We start from the raw sequence: 21153 nt of genomic DNA, 5'->3' as shown, positions 1-21153 counted from the left end.
TATTGAACTTCGTTCCCTCTATATTTATATCTACGTATATTTATATGATGTATAAAGAGCGATATGCGAAAAAGCTCTCAGAAAAATCGACCGTGTCGAGCTCCCCCTTTTATACTATAATTATGATATTACTTAGTCGCGGTGTGTGATTCCAGGTTTACAGCAAAAGAAAAAAAAAAAAAAAAAATGCTGTATATAATTTATTATAATTGTTCGACGAAGTTGTCTTCTCCTAATAAAAAGATTGTCGAGAATTTAATCGAGATCTCTTTAATTCTGTACGGTGCGTAGTTGGTTTTTTTTTTTCCCCCTTACTATACAGATTCTAAAAATTCACGAAATTTTTGCAAATTGAAAAAAAAAAAAAAAAAAAACAACACGCATCGTAAGAGAGGATTGAATAATTTTTGATTATAATTTGTATAAACTTTTAAGTTAACGGGGCGGTGCTAAAAATAAATATCAATACTACTTCTACTACTACGAGATATTAATAATCTTGAAACATCGTCAAAATTCTTGTACAAAATTCACAATTTACCACGAGTTCTTGGTATTGAATATAATAATGTAAAAAAATATATATCTAGATTAAATAATCGTGATAAATAGAATGACACTAAAGACGTAATAAGGGCTGGAATTAAAGATGACTGATGGCGGGAAATTGTGTATCTAATTCATCGACTAACCTGTCAACAAAAAAGGAAAGTTTGCGCCGAGTTCAGAGGTGACATTTATGCATCTATTTCTGTACATTTCGTTTGTACGAACGAGAAATCGATTATCACAATAATTCCTCACGCTTATAAACGCGGTTGGCCAATATAAATATACATATAAAAATAATATACGCGACGTGTTTTGGTGATTGATTAACTCGACAACGTTCATTAAGTCCCAGGAAATGAGTAAAAGATCCGATATACGAAATTATTATTAATTAATGTACTTATGTAGCTGTTTGTACAGTTAATTGTACGAGATTTGTTGAATAATAAGATAGTTGAAGAGGGTGAAAAAGGGAGAAAAAAAAAAAAAAAACAGGGTGGAAGATCTATAAAAATTTAAACGATGAGCAAGTATACATAATAATGATAATAATTAGCCGGAAGATAAAGTCGCGGAAAAAAAAATTAACTCCGCCTCGTTTTTCCCTCTCAGCAACTACAATTATCCCCTTTTTTTTACTCATCCTGCATCCAGATGTTACCAATTTTCACGTGGCTATGTAATTAAATACCTCGCTCCTCGGTCCGGAAACAAAGGGGATGGAAAAGGAATGTAAAGTGAAAAAAAAAAAAAAAAAAAACCCGAAAGCAACGTACAACAATAACAATACCCCGTTTATTTTCCCTTGGGTACAATACCAAAACTACCGTGTGTTTGGCCTCAATCCACCACTCTATGTACACCCTATATACGGAGGTATTTTAATAATACTGCACGACCTTTAACGATGAAAGGGAATAACGTATTCGCGAATGAGGTATAAAAAAGGAATCATGATGAAAATCCACCAATCGCAATAATCAACCAATTCATGTCAAACTTGAACAAACATTTACCCTTACAGAAAAAATTAATAATAACTATGTTACAGCGATCGTCTTTACATGTATAAAAGCGTTTTATCTTTTTTCATTCATCGCATAAAACATGTTAAAGTTTGTTGAAAGATAGATAGATTTTTTTTCCTTTGCCGTATGTCAAAAGAGAAAAACAATAAACATTTAATGGTCATACTTATTTTGAATAATTATAAGCTTTAATCGCATGTATATTACAAATCTGATTTCAGATTTGTAATCACCAACCCCAAAAACTCCCGCACAGAGTTTTTTTCTTCGGATTTGACCGACTTTGAAATTTTTATCCGCCATATTGGATCCGCCATCTTGAATTTTTAAAACTCGATGTCTGATTCGTAATCAGCGAGCCGAATAACTTACAATTCATCTAAAACACGTATATAATGTGTATAGAGTGGTAACATTCACCGAAATTAATTATTGCTTCAATTTTCACAATTTTTTTCAATCACTTTGTTTCTAACACGAATAATTTACATTATATCGGAATAATTACTCTCAAGTATTGAAAACCTGTTAATATACTACAAGAAATAGGAAAATACCGCAAAAAAAATACGTTTAAAATTTCTCTGAATGGATATAAAATGAGTGACAAGAATACTTATCACTGTGACTCAAAGGGTTGAAGGGGTAGCAACAGGCTTCCACGTGGATATTGTACGATTTATATATTATAATACCCGTTTAATAAATATAGTCGTCAAAAAGTGATTCGACAATGTTGCATGCGGAGCCAACGATTTAAACGGTGCTAACAAATTTATCGCGATAATTAGCGAACAAGATGTCCGATTTATATCCAACTGTGCTTTTTCCGATAGCCACTAAGCATTTTCCATGTAATGGGCAGGTTATGCCAACCATCTATCCGTCTTATCCGTTTCAACACGGTGGAGATTGTCGGTGCTTGGCGTGCCGAGCAGTCATAAGGTTTAGGGCTTTATAAAAGTCGTTTCAGCTCCCGCTCTCTCCCCGCTTTAATCCTCCTCCTCGGATATTATACATACATACGCTACTCGATTGTCGGTGTGTGCATTACCCATGCATACATATATGTGTTATTACATACACGTCTGTGTATCACACATATCAGTGGGAGTTTTCTTTGTCAAATGTGGGACCACCTTTTTCTCCGCGATAACACATTTTTTTTCCTTCTCTTTTTTTTTTTTTTTTTTATTTGGTACGTATACTTGTCGTTCGATTTTTCATTTTTTTACCCAAGAAGATTTTTCGCTTAGTTTTCGTGTTATAGGATATATTTCTGTTACACCTTGCACAGTTTTAGTTTTCATTTCACGACCGTTAATCATATTCAACGATTAAAATTCTGTTGTAAATAAATTATTCGCTGAGTGGTAAAGTTTTAGAAAATCGTATTTATACCAAGCGTCATGTAATTATGAAATTATGCTAATATTGTAAAACGATGAAACACTAAACGATAAATTTATATATAGTTAAAGAAAATTGCATCGAGCGAATTTTTAGTAGAGGAAAAAATTATCGGGGATGTAGATTATCATTGAATCCATTTCTCTAACCGTCAAATGTTTGAAGAATAATTTACTTTATCGATATTGTAAAAGAAAACGGTATTTTTGGTCTACGGATGAAACTATGATGACGTCATTATTCTGACAAACAAATTACGAACGTATGCATACATTATACATAAATAGGTACGTATATAATCTGTTGCCGTATAATTATTATATACGTACACAGTAGGCAAGCCATATTTAACATTGCATTTGAAAGCTAGTGAAATTCCAGTAATATTCGGTACATTTTATCGGGGTAAAACACGTATAATGTAAGTTAACCGTTGAGGGTGAAAACCAGGGGAAAAGTTTGTACGCAGTGAACGAACGAACGAAGAGGCATTATCACGAAGCAGCAGGGTTATAAATCATTAACGCAAACATCAGACTTTAGCACATTGTCTACCATACACAAATACACACATCGCTTTAAACTCGTAATGGAGACGCGACGATTCAGCTGCAGGGTTTTTCATATTTTGCTTACGAGTCAAGATTAGATTACCAATCTCACACGATTTATTTGATTTTCGTTTATTTTGTCGACGCTTCGTTTATCGTTGTGAATAAGAAAAAAAAAAAAAGAGTATCAAGGAAATCGTGTCCGAATATTTGTAAGAATTTCCATATAATTTTATACTTGTCAACGGTCTTTTATTTTCTCCTCGTTCAGTTTGTAAATCTGTTGTGTATATACGTAATAATTATATTATACCTCTATTTCACATTTATTCTGTTTACATTGAGAAAATAAAGAAAACTTTTTATCGGGTATAAATCTGCTGAATAATTTGCACGATCTGAATTGAGAAAATTTTATTTCACTGCGTCAAAACTTCTTTCAACCCAATAAATTCTACTTCCGAGCAATCAAATTTTCTGATTATGGATTCGCATGTCGCAATGCATACTTTTTTTTGGCCTTAATATTCCTCTCATCCTTTTTTTAATTGTTATTACGATTATTATTGTTATTGCTATGGTTATATATCGTCTGGTTGAGGAGGACGAATATCAAGATGCACATAAGCTTAATATCGCGATATGACGTGCAGGTAATAATAAGATGCATGTAGGTCGTGACGGTATAAATACTGCATGAATTTTCTAAGGCCAAACCCTTCAATCCTTTCAGTCCAGAGTAATTTAGATCTTAACCGAGACGTTGGGATCGATAAATCGGTCAGTGTCAAGGTTTGTATTACAATCCCCATGTCTAAGCTACCGACCTCGTGCTGCATGCTCACCTGGATCGCTCAAAATAGACAGCCAATAACGAAACGATTATTTACGATATCACTCGGACGAAAAACACGAAAACAAACAAACTTATCACGCGATTGCGATTCCCTTGATCGCGATCCCTAATTGCGTGTCTTTTATTACAGGCATATGTATTATGTACGCTGTAAATTTTGTATGTATATTCGTCGAGCAAAATTCATTACGCAGTAATTACTGTGTATATCAATATTGATGTAGCTAAAGCTGTATCCCTTAGTCCAAAAATTAAACGCAATTTATATTAAACAAATGGCATCTTGCTGTTATACTATCACTTTGAGTCATAGTGGTAAGTAATTTCATCACCTATTTTATACCCATTTTTTGCATATTGAGAGAACTTTTTTAGTATACCTATAGGGTTTTCAATACTCGAGAATAATTATCGCTATATAATGTAAATTATTATTGTCAGAAACAAATTGATTGAAAAAAAAAAACGTGAAAAAAATCGAGAAAGTTTACTCCTCTATAAATTATAAGTTTTGTGGTCGTTGAATATGATTCTGAAATCAAATTTTAGGAATTCAAGATGGTGGATCCAATATGGCGGACGAAAAATTCAAATTCGATCGAATCTGGAGAAAAAGCTATGTGCAGGGGTTTTTGGGGTCGCTGATTACAAGTTTGAAATCAGATTTTGAAAATTTAGTATGGCAAATCGAATCACCGACCCCGAGAACCCCTGCATAGAGTTTCTTTTTTAACCGGATTCGATGAAATTTGAAATTTTTATCAGCCATCTTGAATTTTTGAAATTGATTTCAGATCCGTGATCAGCGACCCCAACAACTGCAGAATACTATTATATCTTGTTATAAAAGTTGACTCAGCACAATAATGTGTGATTCAAAGGGTTGATGACAAACACCAGGAAAGTAGAAGATGAGAAAATCGTGAAAAACTTGTGTTCTTCGTGCCTCAAAGCGACTAATAAAAAAAAAACGAAAGGGTTGATCGGTTCTTTTGGCAACGAAAACTGCAAACGTATTTATTATACCTACGAATAAATCCTGCGCTTGAGGCAGATTTATCAGGGAAATGTGAAATCGTCTGCAGACCAACGGACGGGTTGTATATTTTATACACGGTTTTTCTCACTATCCGGTTTTATCCCGACCCCGCATATTTATTCATCATACATACATCCGCGCGGTTCAACACCCTGGAGATTCGTGATTTTTCACGATATTTTCCGTTACACGGTGCGTATGAAAAATTGCCGGTAAACGAAAGAAAGAAAAAAGAAAAATTTTCTTCGGGCGAAGTTTCGATCGCATGTACACTGGATATTTTCATTTATTCATATTTCTCTCTGTATTCCTTTCTTCTTTCTTTCGTTTACCGGCAAGAGGTTTATACATATATTGTGATTCTCAAGCTTTTCCCCTGCCGCATTTGAATTTCCGACAACTTTCGTCTCTCCTTGCATCGTCGCGTCGACGTTGATTTGAACTGGCAGGCGGTTTATGAGATTCTCGTGTACATATAGTTGTTGTATGTGTGAATATATACCGGGTGTGCCATTGTAACGTACCATCTGATTTATCTCGAAAAATACTGATCTCCGATCAAATATCGAGTCGCATAAAACTTTTAGGGTTCTAAGAGGAACTTTAAAATAAAACTTTGTTCTTGGTCCAAAATTCAAAATGACAGCGTTAAGATGGCAGACATGTTTTTTTTTTTTTTTGTAAATGGAAACACCAAAAAATTCATCATATTACAGTTAACAACTTTTGTATAAATTTTTGACCGATAAAGTACGTAATTTTTAAGTTGGAACAAAATTTTTGGTGGAAACAAAAAGTTATGTTTCCATTTCGAGAAAAACGTGTCAACCATCTCAACGCCGCCATTTTCCATCTCGGACGAAAAAAAAATTTTTTTTAACCTCACCCTTCGAGCCTTAAAAGTTTTATTCGACTTGATATTCGATCGGAGCAGTATTTTTCGAGATAAATCAGGTGTTACATTAAAAAGGGACACCCGGTATACGTATACAAAACAACATGCATAAAGATGGCGAAATACCACGTCGAGGATTAGAGGATCAGAATTGGTATCCCGATTTTTCCTCTCGTGCATACATCTCTACACAATATAGATATGACGTGACTATTGGACAGAAATAGCGGATAAGTTGGGAACGTAGTTAATGTAGAATCTCTCCGTGGCGAAACAGCGAAACTTAAGCTCAACTTTGCTTTCCGTGAGTTTGTTCAAACCGAGAGGTAGAAATCAGAATCCCACGAGATATAACTCCCCTCGGGTAGTATTAAGTTAAGTATAAAGTGAGTGTATATCACTCTTCACTCTTGCCTCTTTAATTAAGGATGCGCAGGTGTTAAAGGTCGAAATCGTGCTAGGTCAATGAAAATTATAGGAATTGTTCTCACATTTATTTTAAACACTTGCGTTAAATTTGAAAGCGATTGTCTGAACTATACCGGAGTTATTTCACTGTTAGCTTTTATCAGTCTGAAGTTGGCAACGTTAACGTAACGTAACGAAACATTCAAAAGTGAAAAAATCATAAATGCGCAATTTTAGAATGACTTTCAAAGAGTTGGCTTTTCAAAATAAGAGTATGTTTGGTATATCATGGTTTACCAAATTTCATACATTCCTAAATGTACGAAGTAGCGATTTTTCCTAAAAATGCATCGTTACAGTAACGTTACCAACTTCACGCTGATTCATTATTCTTGATTTTACATTCAACCTGACAGTTTCCCATAAAAATCAATGTAAAATCACACAAAATTGTAAGTATGTACCTAAAATAACTCCTTTATTGTTCAGACAATTGCTTCCAAATTTTTTCACAGGTGTTGAGAATAATTTGTATAATTTTCAGTGACCTGGCACGAGTACGACCCACACGCCTATACATCTTTGATTGCAAATCCCAAAGATTCTACCATACCCATTTTCCATGCAAGAAATTTGCCCCTTCACCTATGTGTGTGGTCATTAAAAATGAGTAAATGAGAGATCATCCTGTAAAATGCACTTCGAGTTGTAGCGGTAGTAGAAAGCAGAATTCGAAAATAAATTCTAGCTTAACAAGAGACTCGACTCACCCGTCAACGAAACGCAGAGCGTCCAAATTCCGCCGTTCATTGGAACCAGGAAGCCAGGCTGCTTGTGGAGGTGGTGATGTGTGTGACCCGGATGAGGTTCGAACATCGCTACTTGACGGTCCAGATACCACGTGGGGGTTGTGATGTTTGTCAGTCCCTTGATCACGTCCTTATCCCAGCTAACCTCCTCCCAGTGATCGGACATTATCGCACCGCAGAGCATACCGGTTGCTGGAAAGCAATTCTGAAGCTACATTGTCGTTGGAATGAATCAGACCGCGACGAACGAATGCCCAATGACGAATGAATGCGTAATTAAGAAAGAATGGCATCAAAGGTATCGGGAAAAGAGAAAATACCGTTTGGAAAATCTCCAGCAATGTTATTCGCTCCAGTTACAGTAGACACGAATGAAAGGACATCCGTACCATCAGATATAAATGAATCTGAGAAAACTCGAATAATGTCAGCTGAAATATCAACAATTTGAGGCAAGGTATTACGATTAGAAAGTTCAAATTGACTAATCATTTTGGGATTCTGTTTTCCTCGCTGATCAGATTTCATTCGTTATTTAATATCAGCGTAACTGTGTTTAATTTTATAACTATTCACGCCTTTTCATCGAAATGTAATGGTCAAGAATTCGTGACGAATAATCGGGGTAAAGATACCCAAAGAATGACCGGGCAGCCGGTCATTTACCCGATGTGTCTATATCGACAGTCTTTCATCGTCAGTCTGGAAAGTTTGAGAGTTTTTGAGATCGTAAAGCAATGAACGAACGTCGTCGTGAATGTCCTTAACTTAATACAAACGTATACATGTCCTCTATTTGTCACATTCGACGGAGTTGGGTTCTCAAGTTTATCGAAGTGAAAATCTAGAATCTTGGTAAAACTTTTGCTCTCGACATCCGCCTCTCTCACAATCAGTCGACGCGATTCGCACCCGACGATGGGTAAAATATGTTTGTTGAGAGGAAAATTGATGATAGCATTATCACCGTGACAAGTTGTTAAACGTATACGATAACGAAAAGATCGCTCTGTGCTATTCGAAACGTAAGAGTGATTGATTGACTAACATGGATGGTGTATACCACTCTACGTCTTGGTATAAAGTTTACGAACAAGTAACTACTCGTAATCCGAGCGAGGAAAGTGAGTGAGTGAGTGAGTGTAGGATGTAAAGTATTTTTCATCTCCTGACAGTTGAAAATAAGAACACCGACTAAAAGCATTAAAAATTTCTGTACTATACCCCTCGACCGCGAAGTGGATGTGAATAATTTGTCGCAGTTAACGCTACCCCGTAACCCGCTACGAGGCTACGAGTTACTCGAGATGAAAAATCATCCCCCATGCTTAAAGCACCTGTATTATAAACCTCGCCTCTTAACAATTGTCGACGATTATCTTTCACGCAACATTTCGTGGGATTGAATAATGAATCGGGGAAAATAACTACTCCCTCTCCCTCATTCCCTAGCTTTGTTCTTTACCTGCCATCGTCAGGGCCAGCGTGGCCAGAAGGAAACCCAGACGGGGTGCAGGTCCTCCGGGAACACGAGACGGCTCCATCCCTGTCCGACCCCAACCGCCCACTGAACTCGTCCAGTCGTTACGAACCTCGGTTTGGAACAACCCACCGACTGACTCGCTTTGGGTTTTGGTCGAAGGTAGCGACGGCGCGTCGGCAAGCGTCGGTTGGGGGAGGGGGGTGGGTTTGAAAAATCGAACTTAGACGCCGGGCGTCGCGCCCCCAGGATGTAGACCTCCGGATGCTACGGACACCGCGCGTTTAATCGTTCCCTCGTCTGGTATGTTATTAGAAAAGTCGTAGACCATGAGACGATTCGATGATCCTTCGTGCTCATCTCGTGGTCCGTACCATTAATGGTCTGCCTCGATAGGCACTATCGCTTGGACCATATTACGGTTGATTCCTCTACGGGAAATCAGGTCAGTCTCCAGCATTGTCAAGTAACGTTGTCCTTTGAAGTTCGTGTTGTTATCACGTGTGTTTGTTGTGTAGTCTGATGCACGAGACTAGACGAATGGTCGACGAATTAGTTCGTTCACACGGTATTCAGGGATATGTTTGATGAGAGTCTAGTTATAAGTAATTCAAGACAGACGAAACACTCGTCACTCCAATATGCTCTGTCATTGGCTTTCAAATCCGTTTAGAGCGACAGCAATATTTTCATAGACTGTAGATCACTGGTCGAAATAATCGAACCTGATAGAAAAGAGACAAAAGTTATCATGATGACTCTGATCTTGTAAATGATTGACAAAAAAATGTAAAAAGACTTGTATTTGATGAAATACATTTCTCCAGTCTTATTAAGTATTTTGTTCGCATCATTGATCTTGGTTTTTAGCTAAGTATAGAACTGTAGCCTCCTGCGTGCCTGAAAGCGAAATTTCGTGAATTTGGCTTTTACGGATCGTTTTGCAACTGAGCTGACATTATGACTATGGAAATATGATGAAAATATCGTATATTTTTCGACTAATGCACTTCTCAGCATGCGTCTACAGATAATTCGGTTAACTAATCATTTTCAAATCTTGAGACAAATGTGTCTTCTCTCTATTCCAACCCCTCAACTTATAATTATGTCCGAAACCGCGGTACATTGATCTGTTCGATAAATGTAAAGGAAATTGAAGTTTGGAGCTTACAGTTTTAGCAATTAGAATTAGTTTCGTAATCAAGTTTTCAACACCAACGATTCTGAACTGTTACTTATACTTGTTTTACTTTCAGATGGCTGACGTAGCAGAAAACGCACTCTTCACTGATCCCGTAACAGCAATATCTCAGGGTAAACGTCACCTCCTAGTTCGCGATTATGGAATGGCAGTTACAGCCCTTGCCCAGGCATGCGAACTACTGGCACAGAAGTATGGAGAAACTGCCGACGAACTCGCGGAACCATACCTTCTCTATGGAAGAGCTCTTCTGGCTTTAGCCAGAGAAGAAACCGAGGTGTTAGGTGGTGCAGTTCCTGGTTCCGATGAAGTGGAAGCTGAGGACGAAGTCGATGAAGATGACAATAACGTAAACGAGGAAAAAGAAGATGATAATGAGACTGATGATGAGGAAAACGGAGTCAAGAAATCTAATGGCGCTGCTACACATGCGGAAAAGGTAAGATTTGTATCCTCTGGTTGAACTGTCGGAGGTTTGACAGTGAAACACCAATAAATACAAATTTTTTTATTGCTTGCTTTGCGAAATACTAAATTGGATTTTCATCTTGATACAGGTGACCTTGACCAACAATGAAGCAAACACGAAAACAGATACAACGCCAAAGGCTAAGGGCGATAGCTTGACAGAAGCAAAAGTAGAAACGCAAACGAAAACAACTAGCGAAGCGACCAAAAATTCTGTCGCTCCAAGTAAAGAAGAGTCTACTACCGGAGTTGATAAAGATAAAACTGCTAATAAAGATGAGACTAAAGTGCCTTCGACTTCGGAGGATTCAAAAAAAGATGTGGAACATAATGAAAAAACTAAGGTAGCAGACAAAAAACCTGATAGCACAGAGTCGAAAGAAAAAATCGTATCCTCTGAAACTCCATCAGCTTCAACTTCCAGTGACAAAGAAGTTTCAAAGGTAACTCAAAACGGCGAAGCATCTATAAACGAAGATGAGGAAGGTGAAGATGTTTCAAAAGATGAAGATGACGATGATATTAACAACCTGCAGCTCGCGTGGGAGGTGCTGGAGTCGGGAAAATTGATTCTACTAAAACGTGGACCACCTGGCTGGAAACATTTGGCTGAAGCACACAGATTACTTGGAGAAGTAGCGATGGAAAGTGGTAATCAGCAGGGAGCATTGACCGACTTACAAGCCTGCTTAGACCTCTTGGCAAAGATTGAACCCTGTGATCCAAGGGCCATCGCCGAAACATATTACCAGCTTGGATTGGCTTACTCGTTAGCAAACGAATTTGACTCTAGTATTGAACAATTCAACGAAGCTACTTCGCTCCTGCAAGCGCATATTCAACAGCTCGAAGAAAGTAAGGATTCCCACAAGAAAGATGATCCGTTCTACACTGTCGAAGGTGAAATAAAGGAATTGAAGGAACTGCTACCTGAAATTCAAGAAAAGATCGCAGATATGAAAGACTTCAAGGAAGAAGCGTGCAAGGCCATGGTCGAAGGTATAAAGAGTAAAGTAGCCGCTGACTGTCTCAATGGCGCCGGTCCGAGTGGAGACGGTGCCAGTTCTAGCGCCGAATCAACCTCCACAAATCAAGCAAAGCCTGCCAGTGATATCTCGCACCTTGTCCGGAAGAAACGCAAGGCGGATGAATCTGATAAATTGGAAATTGAAACACCATCCAAGAAACCGACTTCTTGAAGAAATATTTTAATCTCAAATGAAATATGTTTCCCATGTCATTTTAAAATACCTGCTGACGATATTATTGCGATACATTTTACCGTTCTTATCATTTTCTACTATTATGTCAATGTGTGATTTTTAATTATGAAAGAAACAGTGAAAAAAAAGCCGGAAAAAAAAACGTTAGAAGAATAGACTTTGGTGTAACATTACCACATAATATTATGCACTCAGCCAATTTTAGTTTGGATCAAAATTTAAGTATTAAGTTTATAATATGTGCACTTGAAATGGAACAAGTACAAGCGCTCTAGGCTTTGGTGAAATGAACTGTTGAGTCACTATCACCACTTGTGAGTCTACTAGGTTTTGCACATTTTTAGCACTTGTTAAGAGCATAACGAGATATGCCTAGTTCCAATATTTGGTTAGTATTTTAAGGGATACTGTTGATTTTTCATTTTTTCTTTCCATTGCATTCTTCTTGATTTACGATGTTCGATTTTTAATAACTTAACGAGACACATTGATTGCGTTCTTTCATTTAATTTTTTATTCTTGTTCATTAGTCAATGTGTTTTATATTTCCTATTTATTGTTCAATCACCTAAAGTATAATATTACCCGAAACTAGTTACATTTTAAGCTTATTCTGGCTGTTCATCAAGACTTTGTATATTATGTGAGGAAACAAAAAAAAAAAATGAAAACAAATAAGACTGTAATTATTAAGTTAGGTCTTGGTAAATAAAAATTAAATGGTTTTCTAGAATCGCGTTTAATTTCTGTTATTCCCGTTCTCTTAAAAAATAACACCGAGCGCTGGGTGAAAACAAACACCAAATGGACGGATTGAATATGCGAACGGAATTTCGCGTAAATATAAGATCTAATGCACTAATGTTTCTATTACTACGCTCTACTGATATTTTCACGCAGTTTTCATTGGACGGATTAGTTTAATCGAATTGACAAAATTCACTTACACATTTGTTCGAGCAGTAACTTCTTTCATTTATGAAACTCCCGATAATTGAATGGAAAATATTATTCGCCTAGTAATTCTTCTATACCATCGTCTTTGTCAGAACTATCCTGCCTTTGAATGTTAATCTTATATCCTAAGGCCTCCAATAAATTTACGTTGTAGTAATAACTCAAATTTATTCCAGGTACGAGCCGTTTTAACTCTTCGATTGTTCCACGCGCCTTTTCAGTCTCTCCTATGTTCGCGTAATGCTGTGTCAATGTCGCAAACAAGTCACCACGTCGTACAGATTGTTCTAAATCGCTCCCCTGCGACTCTATCAGTTGGCGAGCTTGAGACACTGCTGCTTCAGTCTCACCGTGTTCAAAGAGTCTGTTGACAATATTCATTGTCAATAAAATTGCAAGTAAATGCACATCTGTAATTCAAGTCAAATACTCACTTTTTGATGTCCAAATAGCGTTTTATGGTTGCCATTCTATTATTAACCATATCATTGGCCCTTTTGTGCAAGTTTCGATCACGAGGCGTAGTGACCTTTGATAAGCATCTGCTCGCCTGATTAAGAGCATCGAATGCTTTTTCGTAATTTTGAAATTCATCTATTTCAACCTGGGCACATGCGACATAAAAATTTGCCAGTAAATCCATCGCTTTACCTTTCGAGTAGAAATTTATTATGTTCTTTAAAACTTCTGGTTGATTTTGCCAATCTAATGACTGTAGATAGTTTCCAGCCATAATATAAATCTCTCGCTGTCGCGAGACTTGGGCAAAGAAACAAATTTTCTCTGTATCACCTGACTTCAGAAGAGCTTTCATAGCTCTGAGTTTATTTCCAGCTTGAGTGAACTTTTTAGTAGCCAGATGATAATTCCCTTGGGAGAATGCAATTTCTCCTATTTTCTCTAACGTCGAAGTTCGGATCTGTTCTCTTTCCATGTTATTATCAATTTTCTCTAATGTCAATTTCTCTGCCAAATCCTCGGTGAGTACAATATTGTGAGCTTGTATTAATTCTAATGCTTCCATGTAATATTTACCAGTTGCAAGTAAATCAACAGCTTTGTCTATCTGTTCATTCTGTACAAAATAGTCTGCGCATTTCCTAATCAACGCCGGATCTGAGTCTGCATTTATATCCATAGTTATCAACTGTAAAGCATTATACTGCTGCGTTTTGAATGCCAGATCTAAGGCCTTGTGAAGCATCCCAGCTTTATGATATAACAGAACAGCTTTATCGGGCTGCTCAGCTTCTTCGAAATATTTTGCTACGTCAATTTGCGCGTGACGCGGCGCCAGCATAGCCAAAGGCCACAACTCCTCAGTCATGTCGTTTTCCTATTACAAATAGATCATTTGGAGTTGAGGTCAAGAAAATTAGATTAATCCACAAAATTTTGACTTACCTTGCAAATACGAATTGCATTGGTATACGCCTTAGCTGCACTATAAAAATGTACAGCTCGTGCTATGTTATTTCTTGACTCGTGATGTGCAGCAAGATGGTAGGCAGAAGCTGCATGATTAGTCCTAGTAACAAGCTCGGATACTTCTTCGTCACGCCCAAGATAACACAATAAACGAGTCATGGCTAAGGTGTCGTTTGCACTTTCGTAAAGACGCAATGCTGCCTCCATATCACCAGTTGATTCAATATACTGTGCATGCCAGATATGTATTTCCCTGAATTATGCGAGAGTAGGTTTATGAGTCGCAGTAAATACAATGTGCCAGTTGTTTCTAAATTCAACAAATACTCACTGGTCGTCTGAGTTAGACAAGTATGCTTGTAATTCTCTCGGCCTAGACAGAAGCATCCGCGGTACTTCAAATCTGTGACAATCTGCCTTTGTGTACATCTCTATTGCCTCTGATATCTTGCCTTCCTGTTCAAGAGCCTTTGCGTAATTATAATAGCTTGTTTTCTCACGGATTTTGTTTTCCTTTATTGCCAGATCTATAGACTCCTCATACTTGTTACGTGCTTCTAACATAGAACACAAAAGATCCAATCTATTCGCATCTCGAAAAAGACGCTCTGCATCTTCCTGAAAAATATATATGTTTATTTTTCTGAACTTAAGATCAATATATATTTTGTGGATGTATTTGTTCTGACCAATATTATGCATGAAAATTGTTCATTCTCACATATAAACCAAGCTGAACTGCCAATATGCCACATTTTGCGTCCAAGTTTAAATCGTCGTCTTGCATCGCTTCTCTCAAGGCTCTAGCTCCTCGGGCATGCTTCATATGGCCTAGGCAGAGTGAAGCCATATTCAGCTGTTTGGTTTTGACACACATTCTTGCCAGACTTTTCCAAATGGCTTCATTTTGAATTGTTTTGATCGCTTTGAAGGCTTCGTCCATGTTGGCTATACTTATATAGAAACTAAAATCTAGGATTGCTTTTTTTGTCACCGTATCACATACGCCAAGTTCTTCAAAATCGCGCATTACTATATAACGTACTTTACTCTCATTGTCAAATGTTACTTCTGAATTCAAAATCATTATATGCGGAGTGCGAACTCCCAACAATCTGCAGTTTTCATCTTTTACTGAACGTACATCTTGTACTACAATCCCATGATCTGATGTTGCAAACATTGTTATCAACACAACACTTGTTAATGGTTCCTGGAATCGATATAAATTGCGTTAACTTTACGTAAAATACAAATAACAAACTCGTAATTATACTAAATAGGAAATTTTAGGATGACACAAATGTTTAACGAATCTTGAATACAGTAGTCGTACCTGAGCAGGGGTGGGTATTATTTGTGATGGAGGTCTTGAGTTCGCAGAATCCAACTTTTGTGCACGGCAGACTAAAAGTCTTGGATCATCATCGTCCCAACAATGAGAAGTCACTAATCGACCTTTGCACTGGATTGCTCTAAGAATAATTACAATAAAATAAGGTAGAAGCTTGAAAAAAAAGCGACTCAGCTCTCTTTGCTATAGTCAGGTGCGACGACTTACGTAGGAGATTCTTCATGCCCATCTTCGGGATCAGCAAAATTATATTCATAGATCTGATCGCTTTCGATATCCCAAACATAAAAAATCGAGCTAGGCATTAAATTAGCCATTGCAACAGTGATTGAAACGCATCTGCAGTCAGAGTTGCACCTAGCTTCAATGATTTCGGCAAAATCATCAATGGCTTCAAAAACAGCTTTAGCCCTTGTGTACAATTTGGCTTCTCTCTTGCTCACGTCCCAAATTTTAAGAATCCCATTCAGTGAAGCAACTGTCAGATATCGGCTAGTTAGCTCCATTGTAATTGGTTCACCCTCTTCAGGGGATGTAGGCAGCGTTTGAGTTAGACTGCCTTCTATAGATCTCAGTTGAATGACGAGCGGCGTCAGCACAATTAGAGTACTTTCATAAATCAGTATTTTCTCCGTGTCGCAATTGAAGGATCCGACGAATGTAGTGGATATGGAATTTTCCCTGCTCAATTTATAAACGGCAATTTGTCTCCCAGAAGAAACGGCAACATAATCTTTATTCACCGCTACAACCTGTACCTGCAGGTCAGTTTTCAGAACATAATTTTGACCATGCGTTTCCAGCAGGATTTGCTTGGGTGCCAACTGGCTGGCGCATATATTATCATTGTAAGCAGCGCACATTGGCTGCTGTCGCAAAATGAAAACGTTCGTTATGCAATTGACAACCAGAAGAGGATTTCTAAGTATTGTGGCACCCCACGCGAGCTGTTTTACTGTGCCATGAATTGTACAGGATTCTGGAATTGCTGGCCAGCCGTTATCCTCTGCATCTGAAGCATTTTTATGTTTCCAGAGATAAATTGTTCCCAAATTTGTACCAGCTGCTAGGGTTTCTGGAACCAGAATTGAGAATATAGGTCCAAGGAGACAAAGAATTACAAAAAAAATTTGTTATATTTATTAGTTCATTGAATTCAATACCATTATTTTTGCAGTACGATAGACTCGTGCAGATCTCTTGAGGCGTTGCAATGTTTCCATTACTGGTGTCTGGTGGTGATAAGACATAAGTATCTCCGGTATGGAGATCCCAGCATCTGATAGCTAGTTCCCCTGTTAATACAGCCAGAGTATTTGTACCTGCCCAACAAAGAGCGGGACCGGATCGAGACATGTCGGTCTTGCCACTTAATTTCACCTGAAAGTTGTCAGTTTTTGAAAAATTTTACATCATTTGATAGCGAATAAATTTTGCTACGAGATGAAGAACGATTCCTTACTTTGGTGAGCTCGGTGAGGCGACCAGTGATAGGATCTGCTTGAAAATGCCCAATATTCAGCCCTTCCGTCATCATGACTACAGAGTCTCGTGATTGATGGTGTAGCAAACAATGCAAAGTAGCACCATCCGTGTTCAGTACTTCAATACATTGCCCTTGACTATCAACAAAATATACCACCCCATTCATAGTTCCGATGTAAAAAGCGTGATTATCTCTTTGCGTTGTAACTGCAACGGGAGCTGCCGTTCTTGGTCGCCAAGAACTAAAAAGATCTAGCGCCCTTTCGTCACCAGCTACTGCTGCCTTTGCCAGGCCACTATAATATTATAATACCACAGTTATATTCGAGGTAAAGAGTACAGTCACTGCTTTCTTGAGATTACAAGAAACACTAGAAACAAAGTAAATATCTTCAACTTTATGGGAAATGATTGCGTTACATACTTAATATCAATAACTGGCTTCGATGGAACGACTTTGAACGCTATGTGAGTGAAAGAATCTTTTAATTCATGGTGAAACACCATTAGAAGCTGTCCTCTTGGGTCTATTTTCCATCCTATCAAAGAGCCAGCTGTATCAGCGGACACAAGTCGTCCACCATGCTGGCTCCACTCCAATATTGTAATAGGATCTCGATGTGGCGTGACGATAATGTTAAATTCATTCGCCCCAGAATCACCCGGCCAAACCTGAATAACAAGATGAGGGTTTATAATTATTTAAAGCATATTATACTACGGACTGCAATAATAATATTGGCTGGTTTATACCAACCCGAAGTTCCCCACTTTCCCATCCAGCAGCTAGCCAACGTCTATCATGATGCCACCCAATGGCGGTGACTTGGGCGACAGAGTGCGCGGGTGATTCTACATCCTGCAGAGGCTCGCCCAAGTCATCGTAAATTGTAACAAACCCTCCTTTGTCTTGCGAATAAGCAGCGACAGCTAACAGCGGATAGTTCGGATGCCACGCAGCGTATGTACTAATAGAAGCAGTCTCAGGATTTTGTACTCGAGTATCAAAATACAGCGACATTATGAAATGCTCTCCAATTTAATCGTGGCGTTTGAATTACCCAAATCGGCTCAAGGCAAACGAGGGTCTGAAATTATTTCAGTATCAGATGTAACACTAAATGTAAGCATTTTCGTGAAACTACGATAGGTTAGATCACAACCGGCGCCTAATATCGACTGATTCGGTCTAGAAGCTCTGATATCAATGACAAAATTTACGGTTTTTCAAACGTTCTAAGCTCGCTTGGGTTGTTTCTCGATAACGAATTCATAGCAAAATCAATTGTGTATCGATCGTTTGACATTTCGTGTAAACAAGCACTTGACGTAGAAATAGTTAGTCAAGTTTTGTTACAATTGAGCACGTATACGGGATTAAAATTCGTTAATTATTCAACAGATCGACAGATTTATTTAGCAGTTTTTTTTTTCTTAAACCAAGAGTTCCCTCGGTTCTTTTTTACTTGATTTTTCTAGAATTCTACTAGTTTCCTATTTGATCGAAAACGCGCATGGCGGATTTTCACTGCAAGAAAATTTGGGTCATTTGGGTCACCTAACTGTTAACAAGCGATTCATTTAGAATGCATCATACATTTCCCAAAATAAAGAACATTCAACTTATTTAGTTATATGTATTTTAACAAAAATTGCAAATAGTAAATTCTTATATATGTATGTTGAAGTTTAATTTTTTCCAACCTTTTGAAATATCTTTATATTCATTTACTCGGTGTTGAATTTCAATTTCAGTTAAAATATAGCATTTCGTTTATTATAAAATGTTGATAAGAATTTCACGATATAAACAAATTTACCTTCAAAAATGAATTACAATATCAACCGACGACATTTAAAGTACTTAGGTAAAACACGCGGGCTCTGATTCTAGCACCCTCATTTTCTGAAAGGAATCATAAATTTTCGTAAGCAAACAGGAGAATATATTATTTTATACAAGCGTGAAAATCACTATTACATTTTACCTTGAGATAATTTTGCCTTTGGTTGCCAGCACTCACATCTGCGGCAGCCAACAGTGATCTGTAACGTTCTTCCAAGCTTTCAACTAGACTGTCTAGCTCGCACTGTTTTTCCGAACTCAGTGACATCGATAATTCACTACGCTGACCCTGGAGTTGTAGCTGCAAGGCTTTAACTTCGTTTTCTTTATCCTGATATGCAAATAATTGTGTAGGCCACTTGTAAAAAATATCTCAAAAGAGGGTAAAATATATTTGGGAAATAATATGCACCTTTAAAATATGATAAATGCGCTTCTCATATTCATGGCTCATTCGTTCTTTAGTTTTTTCCAATTTTAAAATGCCTTTTTTTAAACTGGCCACTTTATTGATAAGGTTTTGATTCTGCTTTTGATTCGCCGCTTCCATATTTGCCCTCATTTTATTAAATTCGCGCTGGATTGTTGAGCACTGCTCAGTAACAATAGCTTTCAATTTAGCTTCCTGTGAAAAAATACGGTCATTGTGCGGCATTATTGAAACATAAGAAACGTATGATTCAGATAAAAAATTCATGAACTGCGAACATACTTCATCTTTTTTTGCCTCCAAGTTCTTCTGTAGCCCATCAATCTCCGTTTTCAGTTTTTCAATTTCAGCATTTTTATTTAACTCAATCAATGCCAATTCTTCCTCTTTCCGACTGATCACTGTATCTTTCTTTTGCAGTTCCTCATCCTTCTGTTTGATTAAGTGTTCGTGCTGCTGTCGTGCAGCTTCCAATTTTTCAGAGCAACTACTTTCTACTGCACACAGTTCTTCATCCTTTGATTCAAACATCATGTATACATTATAGATTTTGAAATAGAACTAGAAATTCTGTTAGCTTGTCACTACTTGACAACAAAGAGTAATACACAGTTGTACCTTTGCCCTAGTAATTTTTTCCAAATTGGCAGTCAGCTCAGCAATATTATTTTCCAAGGTACTATTCTTACATTGGAATTCTTGCAGTTGCATATTCAACTCTGTAATTTTTTCATCCATACTTTGCTTACATTGCAGGAGGGCTTCCTCATTGCTTGCCTCAAGAGAATCCTTCATTTTTTTTACTTCCATTAGTCTAGAGATGAGAAAATTGATGATTCATATTAGACATAGCTTATTACCGGATTTTGTTACCCACTTGGCTTTCAACGTTCCAATTTCTGCTGATAATTGTTTGATAGTAGCGTGAAGGTGAGGCACTTCCTTTGCAGTAGAATTTTGTTGCAAACGATTTAGTTCTTGATTTAAACGTTCATTTTGTATCTGCAGTTCTTTCACAATAGTGGTCAAGGTCTCTATCCTTTGTTCGTAAATTGCGATTTGATTTTTGTCCGCTTTACTTCCCTCGTAGCATCGAGATGCACCGATATTCTTTGTGATGTGACCGCAACGACCAGTACTGGTCGAATCAGTGTCACGTTTTTGGTTTGGTGTTTTACTCCTGGTGAACTGGCATTGAATGCTCTTTGCATAATTCTTTGGCCATCCGCAATATGGGATTGTGCTCGCATCTGATAACTCGCTCCACGAGGAACTTCCGTGTACCTAAATTTCGTTCAAATATTCTTTGTCACACTCTGTTTTAAACCACTTCACTTCAGATACTGTACCATTGGAGTATACGATCTCCTTAACACTGGCAGAGGTCCATTTGGCGGCGGTTGGCTAAACATCCCACCTACATGTCCAGATTCCACTTGACAGCATAGTTCCATCAGATACTCATTCCTGAGTGCACGTTGCGTGGAGGCATAGCTCAGTTTATCCAACCAAAGCCGGCAGAGCTGCACATCTTCAGGCGCTGTGAGGGCTAAAATGTAAGGTCTAACTCGAGCCAAAGAATCCTTGAACTGCTCATCCAGCTTGAGTGCCTCCTGTTCATCGCGTTCCCTTGGTCTGGACATTTCTAATACCTAATACTCCATAAAACATATAAATGTACTCCAAATGATAGGCACTTTTAATTACATTATTTTATCAAATGCTTGAAT

General features: G+C 37.7%; 3 protein-coding genes across 4 annotated transcripts in view; 1 reads left to right on the top strand and 2 right to left on the bottom strand.

The window, feature by feature from the left end:
- Positions 1 to 10134, bottom strand: part of LOC124211683 (uncharacterized) — an 18352-nt gene extending 8218 nt beyond the window's left edge. The window contains exons 1-2 of the mRNA XM_046611005.2: positions 9014 to 10134; positions 7510 to 7740 (exon numbers count right to left, since the gene is read on the bottom strand). Of these exons, the coding sequence (XP_046466961.1) occupies positions 7510 to 7740; positions 9014 to 9092 (310 nt within the window). The 5' untranslated portion in view covers positions 9093 to 10134. The remainder of the gene's footprint in view (positions 1 to 7509; positions 7741 to 9013) is intronic.
- The window catches only part of Nasp (Nuclear autoantigenic sperm protein), a 21407-nt gene extending 8764 nt beyond the window's left edge, over positions 1 to 12643 (top strand). Inside the window, exons 1-3 of one of the 2 annotated variants that reach the window (XM_046610997.2) lie at positions 9274 to 9473; positions 10288 to 10671; positions 10790 to 12643. In XM_046610997.2, coding sequence (XP_046466953.1) covers positions 9408 to 9473; positions 10288 to 10671; positions 10790 to 11899 — 1560 coding nt within the window. In that variant the 5' untranslated portion in view covers positions 9274 to 9407 and the 3' untranslated portion in view covers positions 11900 to 12643. Of the gene's footprint in view, positions 1 to 9273; positions 9474 to 10287; positions 10672 to 10789 lie in introns of those variants that run through there. The other variant, XM_046610998.2, reaches the window with a different exon arrangement.
- rempA (intraflagellar transport protein rempA) lies at positions 10273 to 21153 on the bottom strand. Its single transcript, XM_046610987.2, has 16 exons — positions 20773 to 21153; positions 20301 to 20707; positions 20042 to 20237; positions 19706 to 19939; positions 19406 to 19618; positions 19136 to 19324; positions 17572 to 17819; positions 17125 to 17443; positions 16826 to 17042; positions 15870 to 16737; positions 15645 to 15783; positions 15030 to 15521; positions 14640 to 14926; positions 14285 to 14561; positions 13315 to 14216; positions 10273 to 13244 (listed from the first exon to the last, which is right to left on the bottom strand). Exons 1-16 carry the CDS (start codon positions 21064 to 21066, stop codon positions 12932 to 12934), a joined length of 5595 nt encoding a protein of 1864 aa, XP_046466943.1. The 5' UTR covers positions 21067 to 21153; the 3' UTR covers positions 10273 to 12931.

Source organism: Neodiprion pinetum, chromosome 2 (genome assembly GCF_021155775.2).
Source record: "Neodiprion pinetum isolate iyNeoPine1 chromosome 2, iyNeoPine1.2, whole genome shotgun sequence".
Lineage (NCBI taxonomy): Eukaryota > Metazoa > Arthropoda > Insecta > Hymenoptera > Diprionidae > Neodiprion > Neodiprion pinetum.
This window is presented reverse-complemented; position numbering and strand designations above follow the sequence as displayed.